The 13,536-nt window shown below is 34.4% G+C and overlaps 1 protein-coding gene across 1 annotated transcript in view; it reads left to right on the top strand.

Moving 5' to 3' along the window:
• pigk (phosphatidylinositol glycan anchor biosynthesis, class K) overlaps positions 1 to 13,536 on the top strand; it is a 49,293-nt gene that overhangs the window by 13,439 nt on the left and 22,318 nt on the right. Inside the window, exons 8-9 of the mRNA XM_055202802.2 lie at positions 1,968 to 2,078; positions 5,759 to 5,931. Coding sequence (XP_055058777.2) covers positions 1,968 to 2,078; positions 5,759 to 5,931 — 284 coding nt within the window. The remainder of the gene's footprint in view (positions 1 to 1,967; positions 2,079 to 5,758; positions 5,932 to 13,536) is intronic.

Here is a 13,536-nt window from a genome sequence, read left to right as displayed (position 1 = left end):
CAGACAGCATGATGTTGGATTTAACATTAGTGCAGTAATGTATAGCCTTCATTTACAATGTAAAGTTTAATTTACTAAGTACAGGTATATAAAATGGCCAATTTATGTAATGTAATGAATTCACATGTTCCCCAGTTTGAATAGGATATAATTTTTATATGTCTTTATTTAATTATATCTTATATTATTGTATCAATACACTAGAAATATCTAAGATGATTTTTGCATTTACATAAAATAAAGAAAACTGCAATTAAATACAGTTTATTTTGCTTCTTAACCTCTCACTGTTCCTGTTACCTAAGCATAAAAAAATTAAAAAACACTTTAATATACAAGGCATCAGAACCAAAACCGAACCGAAAACCGTGAACAAGAACCGAAAATTGTTTTAAACCGTGAACTAAGTGTATTGTTGCATCACTAGTGCGCGCTGTTTCTGTTTGAGAGTAGCGTGCAAGCCGCGTATCCGCTTCTTATTAAGCTTGTGAGTATTTTTGCCGCTGTAGCCTTAAATACACGAATGCGTCAAAATTCCCGGCTTTTGCAAGTATCCTCATAAACACGACCATTGGGTCTTAAGAGAAAGTAAACAGCTAAAAGAGAAAAAACGCATGTGTAACAGTATATTCGATCCGGAGTCCGGACTTTGGTCTTAAAGGGGAAGTTATCTAATTTTGCTTCTGTCTGTCACTCGTGTTTATTAAACAGCATTGAGAGAAAATCTCTCACTGCTCTTAAAGGACAAGTTCGGTATTTTACACTTAAAGCCCTGTTTTCAGATTGTTTATGATGAAATAGAACGGTTTTGACTGAAATTTCGACATTATGCCCCGCGAATTTTCGGTCGTTTGTATTTCACCTCCCACCTCTACAATGGGTTGATAGGTGCACTGGAACAATCCTTCCTAAAATGCATTAAACTTTCGTTTACAAAGACATGAAACTCACCGAGTGGTCAGGGGTGTTCACTGATATGCTCACACAAAAATCGCTTCAAAAGACGCATTCCAACAGGTTTTATCGTAGTTTTTGTCCAACTCCATTGACTTGTATTAGATTTGCTGTGAGGTACGGTCTTACTCCGCGCCGGGAACTTTGTTTGTATTCTTGCAATTGGCAAAGGCGGATTAGCGCCACCACCTAGCTGGAGTGTCTATTATTCAAGCTCTCAGCGGAAGAATGTACGGGTGTGAGGCGTTTGGAAAAATAGGTCCACAAGTTAACAACGAATCCTAAAACACCTGTTGAAAAGCATCTTTTGCAGCGATTTTTGTGTGAGCATATCAGTGAACACCCCTGACCACTCGGTGAGTTTCACGTCTTTGTAAACAAAAGTTTAATGCATTTTAGGAAGGACTGTTCCAGTGCACCTATCAACCCATTGTAGAGGTGGAAGGTGAAACACAAACACCCGAAAATTCTTGGGGCAGCCGCATATGTCGAAATTTCAGTCAAAACTGTTCTATTTCACCATAAACAATCTGAAAACAGGGCTTTTAGTGTAAAATACCGAACTTGTCCTTTAACTAAATCACTTTTCTACCTTTAATAAGGTTTGTACATCGAATTGTACACGTATTTGATTTGAATATTCATACTGTATTAATGCTATTACTTTGACCAAAACATACCCTGAATTATTTGTTTATGTGTACTGAATAATATGAAATACAAATTTCTGTAACATGACAGTAATTGATGTTAGTGTGAGGTGCATTAACTAATGTTAACAGTTTCAAATTTGATTTAAAAATTAAAATGCAAAATGTTAATTCTCTTGCATCATTCAGCCACATTAAAAGTTTTGTTTACAGGACATTGTACAATAATTTTACCCAGTGCAACCTCTTCATTCAGGTGTCCTTGTGTTTTACCCATTCATGCTTAGTAAGTTCTAGAAATTTGTTTTACATGGATTAAGGCAGTGCATACGTTTGACATCGCTGATCTTTTTGTCTATACAGCACCAGCCAGACTTGGCTATAGGGGTTCACTTGATGGACAAGTACACCTTCTACTTACTGGAGTTTCTGGAGGAAGTTCACCCTGCTAGTCAGGCCAACATGAATGACCTGGTAAGTATTTGCAAGTCTGTATATTCATAAGGACTGTAAAGTAAATGCAAAATTAGGATTTGTTCTGTTATGCTCCTGTAGTTGTATTTATATAGTGGTTTTCACTATTGTTCATTGTTACAACAAAGCAGCTTTACATGGAAAACAAATAATAAAAATGACAAAAAAATCAAGAAATAACAAATGCATGGCAATTTTAGATAATAGATAAAAGAAATGAGTACCGGTACATGCACTGTAAAAAAATATTTATTGGCTCAACCTAATGATGTCTCCCTGCGCCAATTAGTACCTCCAAGCCAAATCAACCTAAAATCTCAAGGCAACCAGGGAATTGTCCCCCCATACCAAACTAACAAAACCTCTCTCACAGTGTGGAGGAAATCAAATTGATTTTCCAGATTAAATAATGTAATGAGTAATGCTAATAGGTATACCAGGTCCCTGGTTTGATTGCTAGTAAATGCATGGACTGATACTGTTTACAGTAAATGCACCCCCAATGCTGGGATGATTTAGACTAGTAAGTTGAGGTCACAAAGACGTCCCATCAATGCAGATGAAAGGACTGCAGGTCTCTTAACGTGCCACTTTAAACAGAGTGGCTATTATTGGTGTAGGTCAAACAGCTTTGAAACAGTCAGGAGGCAGACCTTTCTCTGATGGCTTGACTGAGCTGCAGTTTCTCTTCTATTCATCTGACTGGTTGGAGTCCCACCACCGTCCATTTTGATCTTCTCTGCCCACCACATCCTCTACACTCGGTATAGTGCTTTCCAGATCAAACGGGTTCAACAAAAGCTCCTTTATTTCTGTTGCTTTTTGGTCCCAGCACAGTCCTCTGTCTCCATTTTCAGGGATTAGCAGTGATATTATGGATTTCCTGTGGGAGAGGTTTTAATCTTGAATAGGAAACGGCCTCTTGATCTCTCTCTTTAATGATACCACTCACTCTATGATTGCATGTCATTTTGGCGGTCAGCGAGTGTTAGTTTTGCTGAAATCTAATACTATTTTAGCCAAAGGTTACATTTCTCCTCATTCTGAAATTGCTTGGCATGCGTCAAGTATGCACTTAAGAAAATTTCTCCTCTTGCTTCCAATTTTCCTTTTACTGAGCTTTTTAAAGTAACTGATTTGAATGCTTGGTAAAATGCATTATAAAACATAAACTGATGTCAAGGGGATTTAATAATAAATTGCCTTTTTTGTTAGTGAGTGGATTTACTTTAAATGGTGCAGTGTTGATATTTGATTAGACTAAAGTGTAAATCATGGAATTGAAACGCTGCATAGCAATTTTTAATTTAAAGCTAGACTTATTTTTCCTATATGCACGATTAATGTTTTGAAACAGAACACAGTTGTTAAAATACCAAGGCAAACATGCTATTTAATGCTCACTTTTGTCCTAATTTGGCCATTTATTATTGTTAGTAAATGTTATTTTAGCATTTTCCTTTCAAAATTAAAAAATGGTTATCATTAGTAAATAAACAGTAAAATACCACAAACAAATATGGAACAATTGTATTACCCAATATTAACGAAGATTATTACATGGTTCGTTGAAATGCTTGATTCTGATTGGCCAGTCGTGACATTAGAAGGTTTGTTATTATCAGCTCAACCACCGCTTTTATTTACACACATTAAATATAAATATGTCTTTTAATAACATATATGACGTTATATTTACAAATGAACAAACCAAATAGTGTGTTTGCACTGCAAAAAATGACTTTCTATATTTTTAGAAATATCTAAACATTCCGTAATCAAGATGTATTTTCTTGATGAGCAAAATGACTTAAAAAATAAATCTACACTGTAAAACATTTCTGTAGAAATTACAGTATTACTGGCAGCTGGTTCCCAGTAACTTACTGTAGATTTTACATTTATGTTTTTTACTGTCAGCAGTTTGTTCAAAGTTAAATGAACATGAACCATTTTCAGTCTTTATCTTCTACAGTAAGTTACTGGCAACCAGCTGCATAATTACAGCTATTTTTTACAGTATAGTTTTTAAACAAAAAATATACAATTTTAGTGAATTTGTGCTTAAAACAAGCAAAAATATCTGCCAATAGGGTAGGAAAAAAAATCTCGAAATAGGATTCAAGCTAAATTTTTTAACCCCATTGGCAGATATTTTTGCTTGTTTTAAGCACAAATTCACTTAAATTGTATATTTTTTGTCTAAAAACGAAACTTATTTTTTTAGGTCATTTTTCTCATCAAGAAAATGCATCTTAACTTAAGAATCTTAAGATATTTCTACTGAAAAGACAAAAATACTAAGTTAGAAAGTAATTTTTTGCAGTGTGTGACATTTGAACGTATTGTCTTACCTTAAAATGGCCTGCATTTGAGCTAATAAATATTTCTAATCAATATTTAATTTTCCTTAGGTTACTGAGGTAAAAAGCTGTGTAATAAAAGCGTGAAAATATACATGGAGATGGTTGTGAAATAAGCCCATTTGGTGTGATACAAGTGTCCTGATCACACTGTCGGGGCTTATTTCTCTGATAACAGTGGCGGCCTATACATTATCCATTATTTAATAAATGCTTGTTGTAAAGTCTCACCATTGGGATATATTGAATGCTTTACTGTACTTTCAATCTTAATGTACCAACCGATCGCCATCTCGGTTCACAGCAGGTTGAGGCTGAAATAAATAAGATCTGAGTCCTACGATGCAATTTTTTTATCTTCACCACGTTCTATATCGGTATGAAATGGCCATGTTTTATGTTTCAATCAATTCCTGGTGGATAAAGTGGAACATTTCTTTCAAATTGAATATTCTGTTTCACTCATTTCAGAGGTAAATTGGTTTGCAAAAGCCATTTCATGTTGACTTAAAAATGCACAGTTCCAGGTGGACATGGTCGGGTCTTCCAATATTTAATCCTGAGGTTTAGCTAAAACGGATTATTTTAGAGCTTAGAGTGGATTAAAAAGGACATATTTCTAAATTTAGATGTTTTGATAATGGCCTAAACCTTCACAATCACAGCAATATAAATGTTAAAATGGGTGTGAAATTTAATGGAAAATATTTTATTAACTTTTAACTAATTAACATTTAAAAACTTTTATATTTACATGAAAGTTGACATTTTAAAAACACCATGAACAGTCAGTTTAATCAGTGATATTTTTTGTAGGTACTGTTTTTTGTAAAGTCAACGTTTCATCCCCAAAGCCAATTTTCCCATTTCTCCTTACACTGTAAAAACTCAAAATTGGATCTAGTTACCACTACAGTTGTGGTAACACTTTTCTAATTTTAAGTTTAAACTTAAAACTTTAAAAAAAATACTTTTATTGTTAACACCTTAAAAATTTTAAGCTTTATCAACTTAAATGTTTTACTTAAAGTTGAAAAATTGTTTCACTTAAAGGTGTTACAAAAGTGATTTTTTAACTTTTTAGAATTCCATATTCCACTAACTAAAATTCCACATTTTAAGACCACACATTAATAGTGTACCATGTCCAAGCAATGCTTTAGACAGATGTTATTAAAATTAAAAGGATTTTGTATTCTTTATGGAAGCTCTGGAACAAATATGTTCATATTTTTTGGCAACCCACAATTAAACACGTATCTTTTTTATTGCGTTTCTGTTATAATTTTGACTGACAGTGATGTGTTTGCATTTCAGTTTAAGGTGTGCCCACCAAGTAAGTGCGTGTCTACTCCGGGCCACCGTACTGACCTGTTTCAAAGGGATCCGGGAAGCGTCCTCATCACAGACTTTTTCGGAAGTGTCCGCAAAGTGGAGATCACCAAGGAAACCATAAATCTTATGTCCCCTACAGAGGCGCTAATAAAAAGGCAAGTAGAGCAGTCATTTTACCTACAGTAAATGGTTCTGAACATCACTTTTTCTTGAGAAATTGTTGTGAATATACTGTTGTAAATTAGCCTATTCAGTATGAGTTTGTGTTACATCAAATCTATCACTAGAAAGTGCAGTTTTGCTTATGCTGCTTCTTTAAACATTGAAGGATTGACAAAATACCCATAAATTATTTGATTAAAAAGATTGCAGGCCTTGAGAAATACTTAAAAAGGAATTATTTCATTATAGACTGAGGTCATGCGATAACCTTGCTGAACCCAGTTGAAAGTGGCACCCATAAACACCTTGGCTTTGCATGGAAGATATGTATTAGAATAAAAGATAATCAGTAGAAAATTTCACAAATGGGCAAAAGTAATATATTATAATAATTTACTAACCCTCTTATCATCCCAAATGTATATAATTCCTTTTGTACTCCTTTTGTATAGCTCAGTTAAAGATCATTGCATTAGCAGCACAAACGATTATGGGTTTGAACACAGGGAACACAAATAATGATAAAAAATTATAACCTTTTAATGCACTGTAAGTCGCTTTGGATAAAAGCGCCTGCCAAATGCATAATGAAAATGTCCTTTCATCAGATGAAAACACATATGAATAACTTGTATATTTAATATATACTTAACATGGCATTTTAATATATATTATGTTATATGGGTTTCAATATGGCAAAGCTCCAGAGCACATCCATTCATCATTTAAGTAATCCAACTGACTCCAGTGGGTTAATGTATTTATTTTGAAGCGAATTGATATATTTAATAGAGAAAATAAAAATATTTAGTGCTGCTTTAATGATCCTTATGTGTTCAAATATTTAGGGTAATGGTTTTCTCTAATAAACATATATTAACCCACTGGAGAGTACACATGTATGGATGTTAAGCCCTGTATAAGAAGACAACACAACACCATTATTAGTGTAACTAAAAACAAACAAACAAAGTCATCTTCATCTGAGATAGCATGACAGTATATGAATTATGTGAAAATTTTCATATTAAGACGAATTATTCCTATTAATCCTATAATTGCCTCTGTCATTAAACTGGAATTGAACTTTTTTTTTTTAAATATTGAACATTACACTTAGCCTTAATAAAATAATTTTTAAATTTTCAATACCCCTGCATAATTAAAGTGTTTTAAATGACTGGGAAGGCAGCTCTAATGAACCCATTTTTAAATGTTCCAGACCAAACACTCATTTAATGAAGCATTAGAGATTGTACTAGCCGATCACTATTAAAAACCTTATTAGTGACATTGCCTCCTCTAATGACCTGTTAATAATGTTGCATGCTGCTGTCACCATGGTTACTGTAAAGAAGGCCAAATCAGGTCACGCTGGTTTACAATATGATACATAAGAGTTTATGTTAAATGAAATTTTACTTACATTGACTCTATGACTTTAGTAGTTAGAGTCATTTATTACACATGAGAAGAAATTAACATTTTGTCTTTTAATTTAAAGCATGATTAGGCCATTTTTAACCTGTTGTAAATCATGAAGGCCACAAGATGGCACTAGTATGTCTTGTTTGACAACTTTCAAAAAAATTACAAATCAGGACAGCGGGGCACAACCTATTTTTGATTTGGCTAAATCTTTAATAAACATATTTGAGTTAAATTAACTATATCTTTACACAGATTACATGTACATCTCTCCTACAAAGGAAAACTTAAAGTTTGTTTCTAGAACCTACTATTCTCGTACAAATACAATGAAAGTTACAGAAGTGGAAACGTTATTACATACTCCATAGGTGGGGTTAATTGTAACAGACAGAAGGTTAGTTGTAACACATTTGCTAGAAAATTTGATTCAAACACAAATAATTCAATACTATTGTATTTATATACTATAAGCGTGGATATTGTTTGAGCATCTTTCTATAACAGATATCCACACATCCATCAATTCATTATATAACCATCCTTTTATTATGGATCATTACATGCACTATGATAGATATTTGACGAAGGGTAACAATATTATGATAAAAATAACAAAAAAATTCCCCAGATAATGCAATTACAGATATCATTTTGAATAAAGGAAAATACATTGCTTTTATTTCATTATTGCTGTTGATGGCATAGTTGTAACACTTTGTAACTAGGCATGGGCCGGTATAAGATTCGGTATGATAACCTTTAGCAAAACTACCATGGTTTCACGGTGTTGCGTTATTGCCATTGCAACACTAAAATGTGTTATTTTCAAATGCCTTTAAATTATAATATGCTTTTAAAAAATATGTAATATTTTCGTAATATATATTAAATGTAAACATCAAATCAATCACATGATTGATGAATTTTGTATAAACACAGCTCATACTTTGGAGATGGTATCACAGAATATTTGAGTGGTTTTGAAACCTTGACTGTTTAAAACCTCTGTATACCTTGAAACCGGTAACCGACCCATGCCTATTTGTATTAACTATCCTTGCTGTGTAAAAAATGTTTTCAATTCTAGCTAACAGTTGATTCTGACAGTGAGGGAAAAAGACCAAAAGCACAAATCGCTTGACCCTGTGTTAAAGGTCTGTGTTACATTTAACCCTCCGCTAGCCTGTGCCCAGATCAGCCCACCTACAAGTTTGTTGTAGGTTTTCTCACTCATCTGTGATACAGTTACTACTGTATGTGAATGTGTTTGATTAATCACCACACACCTGTATATGACACACACATATATACAGGGTCAGAATAAGGTGTATAAACTTTTATAAACTTTCCATCTGATCTGTATTCTGTTAAATTACAGCAGCACTTAAAATCTAATTATGATTTTTGACCTAAACATGATTTTTGATAGTTTGAACCCACAGTTTTGATCAGACTGCATGCAAAGCACTGTGAGCACTGTCTAAGGCACATTAGAAGCTAAACCAGTTTTTAAAGAGCACCCATTAATTCATAATTTTACACATCCTTTGGTGTGTAAGTGTGTATTACATGTTAACGATATGCAAAAGGTACAATCCCAAAGTACACAATGATGCGAGTTATCGTTTCCAACGTAAATCTTTTTTCTTGGACTACAACAAACGCACGGATTGTAGGCAACAGTTTACTTCCTCGGCATGTTGACGTGGACACGACGGTCATTATCATAATTCCACCCACTTTTGGCTCACAGCCTGTAAGTAGTCTATTGTTTCATATTTAAAGAATTTACTACTGACTAACCCATGATTCAAATACAAGGTTTTAGCAGTGTAGAGTAGCGCTTGTTGTTTCTACGATCATAAATACAGACATGGTTTTAATGTTTTAGTAATCCTTACTTTACCAATCAGTTACGTCCTGCTAAAGCCGCGCTGGCAAAGTTGATCAATCAATTTGGTCTTCTGCATTTTCTGGATCAGATTCGGCTCGTATTGATATAAGGAAGTAAAGACGATGTTAACTCCTGTCAGCATTGCATTGTGAGCTAATCTTCAAAACATGGTAAGGAGCGTCACATTTCTGGCGTCAGATGTATTAAGGCCAATCACAACGTACAGATTAGCTGGCCAATCGGCGGATACTGCGCTTTTCAGAACGATGAGCTTTGTACAAATCAGAGCATTACACAAAGACAGGGATTTATTGAGTAACAATGATGTACAGTATGTGGAAAAAATTTGCTTTTGAACTGTAAACATGCAAACACATTGTATTATAACAAAAAATGTTATAACAAAATAACTTTGTTTTAGCAATGTGATAGGTGCTCTTTAAATTGTTATTTTATGTATATTTTGCTTTTGTGTCAGTAGATAATATCAATACAGATTTCCAAAGATCAACTATAATAATCAGGTGAGATGTTTTGTATGAACAAGAAATCCCCATGTTACCTACCTGGAAACGACAATACTAGAGATGTTTGGCACTTGAAAGTGTAAGGTGAGAATGTTTTTAAACATGATGTCATTAATAGAATTTTATCAATAATCAATAATTTAATATTTATCAATTAGCTACTATAAACTTAATCAAACCAATGCTGTTGTTGTTACCACTTTAAAACAGATTGGTCCCTTAGTACACACGCACACAGTTTTAAGTAATCTTTGCAGGTTGTTTAAAGCATCCTCCAAGATGTTCTCACAATTCAAATGGATTTAGGCCATCTCAGTTTTTCTGTCTCATGTAACCCCAGGATGGTTTTAAGACATCATATTTCTGTTTCCTTGTTCATACAAAAATCTAATTTGGTTATTACAGCTAAAGGCAGTGTTTGGAAAACTATATCGGTAGTTCCTGTTGAAGCAAAATAAACATCCTGAAGCATTTTTGGTACAGCACCTAAGCAGTGCCTAATTATAAACTTTTTTTTTACATTAGAGAGAGTCTGTGTGTGTTTTTTTCTCTTACTGTCAGAAGATGATCTCCTGTGAATTTGTGAAAAGTTTTGATGTGTTTTGGTTAAGATAATGAACAAAGAATGTTTTGGAGGCATGGAAGTAAATTTCTTTGTCTTAAGTGTTTTTTCCTGATTTCTGAGTTGGGTTTGTCAGTCACCAAATCCAACCTTATATTACTTTAATCACTGTCTTGTTACCTAAAACATATCACCATTTTAAAATAAGTCAACAACTCCTATTAAGTGATAGCTGGGATTGTAAAAAATGTTTACACTGCGGGGTTAGTTGTCACACAGCGTTACAACTAAGCCTCCAGTATACAATAATAATGAAATGAAAACAATGTAAATACTATTAATCAAAATGATAACTGTTAATACAATATCAGAGCAAATATCTCACAATTATGAGTTTTTTTTTCTTTTAATTGTGCAGCCCTTTCAAAAAAATCTATTTATATGCATTGGAATCATGGATGGATGAATGTGTGGATATTTATCTATTATACAGTAGGCAGATATATAAACAATATCCACCTTTAGTATATAGACAGAATGTTATTGAATCATTTATGTTTAAACAAAATTTCTAGCAGGTGTTACAACAAACCCTCTGTTTGTTACAATTAACCCCACATATGGGGGGTAAGTTGTAACGTTTGCACTCCTGTCACTTTTGGTGTAGTTGTACAATAACAATAGGACCCACAAGCAAACTTTAAGTGTTCATTTGTAGCAGAGATGTGTGTGTGTTGATTGTGTAAAAAATTATTCATCTAACTTAAATATTTTGAATGATAGAGCCGTTAGGTTGTGCCCCGCTCTTGCCTATTTTTATGCACTACTTTACATAAAAATTAATGGAGTACTTCTAAAACTATTGTGGGGGTATTAAAACAAACGTGATAAAAATAGAGCATGACGAAAGTTTACTACTTAGGTTTACTACTTAGACTTAGTAGCAGAGCAGCCTCAAGCTAATCAGATTTTGACAATATAGCCAGAGTATGTGTTGATTACATAAACCTCATTATACCATAATAATCGTCAAAAAAAATTTGCAGTTTGTAGTTAGCATACAAAATCAGGATTTAGCCGGATCATTTAGTTTAGGCTTGTGGTATTCTGCCTCACTAAATTTCCTTCACTTATCTCCTGTCAATTACTCCACCGTCACGGCTGTCATGACGCATTTATAAAGAACTAACTATATAAGGCCACATCTATAACTGCAGCATATGCACCTGAGGGGGGGGGGGGGGTCCTAAAAATGTCATGCACTGCCAGCGCCCCCCACTCTACACCATCAAGCTATGACAAGGACTCATGTCTGATTTTTACTCCACTGGCCCTTGTCTAATGACCGGTGACTATGTCCACCTGTGACAATATGGACTGCTTGTGTCACATCTGGAGCAGCATGTATCTCTGTCACATGAAAGCAATGTGCTTGTATGGAGTCAGGCTAGGCATCAATCATAAAGATATTTATATATTTTTATATTGAAGTGCAAGTATTCACTTTATCCCTGCCGGCTGAAATCCATCTTTGAGATTGAAATGTGATTCATTGAGTGATATGCATATGTTGGGCTCCACTGAACTCTCTGCAAAAACACAACTCAAACGTTCCCCTGGAATAAGATGTCTCATTTGAGAATGACAGAGGCGTGGAAAACAATAAATTATTTTGTGGTCATTCTGTTTTTCGCCTGCATTGTTCATGCCTCTGTATTGGAGGGCTTCCATTAGGTAAATGAAGTTTTACAAAAGAGGGCAGTTTAATAGACTCCCCACTTCTCTTTATGATACGTGCCCACTCTTTACGAGATTGTATTGTAATTCAGGTTTGCCCAAGGTGATGATGTTGACTGCCTTGCGCAAGCCTCAAGTCTCAAAGTAATTAAATGTCAGGTGATGTTACGAAATGAAAAATAAATCAGAAGGTGCGGTGTGGCCATAAAGGAAATGAGAGTGCGCTCTATGTACACATTGCCTGCTCCCGAGATACCTTCAGATTTTGGTTTTTCCATAAAGTTTGAACTCTGATTAAAAGTTTATTGTGGAAAATAGTAGCCACGTCAGATGTTGAATAATTTTATCTGTTTAGTGTTTATTCTGTGTAAACGATAAATTTGCTGCCATATATTTTCCAAATTTGCAGAAATGCTTGGGGAATTGCTAAGGCGAGGATCACTATTATTATTTTTTCATGCTTGGCTGTTAGAGATTTGAATAAAACCCGTGTGGCATTAACACATAAAACGTTTTGCAGTGACAAAGCGACGAAAAGATGGAAATTCATTTTCACTTTTGATCTCATGTGATAATGAATGTTGATAATGTAACAAACTTGAGTACGGTGATCCCAGTTGGTATCTCCGTTGGCAGATCATTGCATTAGCAGTGCAAACTGTCAAGAGTTTGATCCCCAGGGAGCATGCATACTGATAAAATGTGTAGCTTGTAATGCATAGTAAGTCACTATGGATAGTATCTGCAAATGCATAGCTGTAATGTAATCCTGATACAATGTGCAGTAGACTATAGGCACCAGCAGCCAATAGCACAGAGACTTGGTGACCTCCAGCGATTAAATTGCTGTTATTATGAACGGAGCTTGTATTAAACTTTGTGTCTGTACTGTTTAGAGCCAGACCCATAAAGGATTTTGAAGGCCGATACCGATACAAATGTTTGTTGGTTTTAAAAATCCGGTATTCCGATATATCGGCCGATTTTTTTTTTTCAGAAACGCACAATAAAACATTAACAGATTTCCCTAACATTAGTTATTTGTAGTCACTTATGAGTTTTAACTAAATAATATAATAATGCATTTTAAAAAGAAACTTTTTCTTTTATTGTCTCGTGACCAACTCACCATGAACTCACTTAACCTTTGTTCTCTCTGGCTGGATCAGCAGGTTGCAGGATGTGTGACGCGTTATACACGAGTGTTGCCAACAGGGAGGTTGTAGAGTGCCCTCTGGTGGACAAACTATTCAACGGCAACACTCATGACATGGTTGAAGGGTGTTTCGTCCGTTTTTTTTATTTTTTATATTAATTTATCGGCCATTATGAATGCCGTTACCGATAGTTTGGAAAGTGCCTAATATCGGCCTGCCGATATATCGGTCGGGCTCTAGTACTGTTTGTGCTACAGTCAAGGATGATACCTCAGATTTAGTGACTTGTT

Source organism: Misgurnus anguillicaudatus, chromosome 2 (assembly GCF_027580225.2).
Source record: "Misgurnus anguillicaudatus chromosome 2, ASM2758022v2, whole genome shotgun sequence".
In the NCBI taxonomy this organism is placed as follows: Eukaryota; Metazoa; Chordata; class Actinopteri; order Cypriniformes; family Cobitidae; genus Misgurnus; species Misgurnus anguillicaudatus.
Note: the sequence above shows the minus strand (reverse complement) of the source record. Positions and strands in the feature narration are given on the sequence as shown.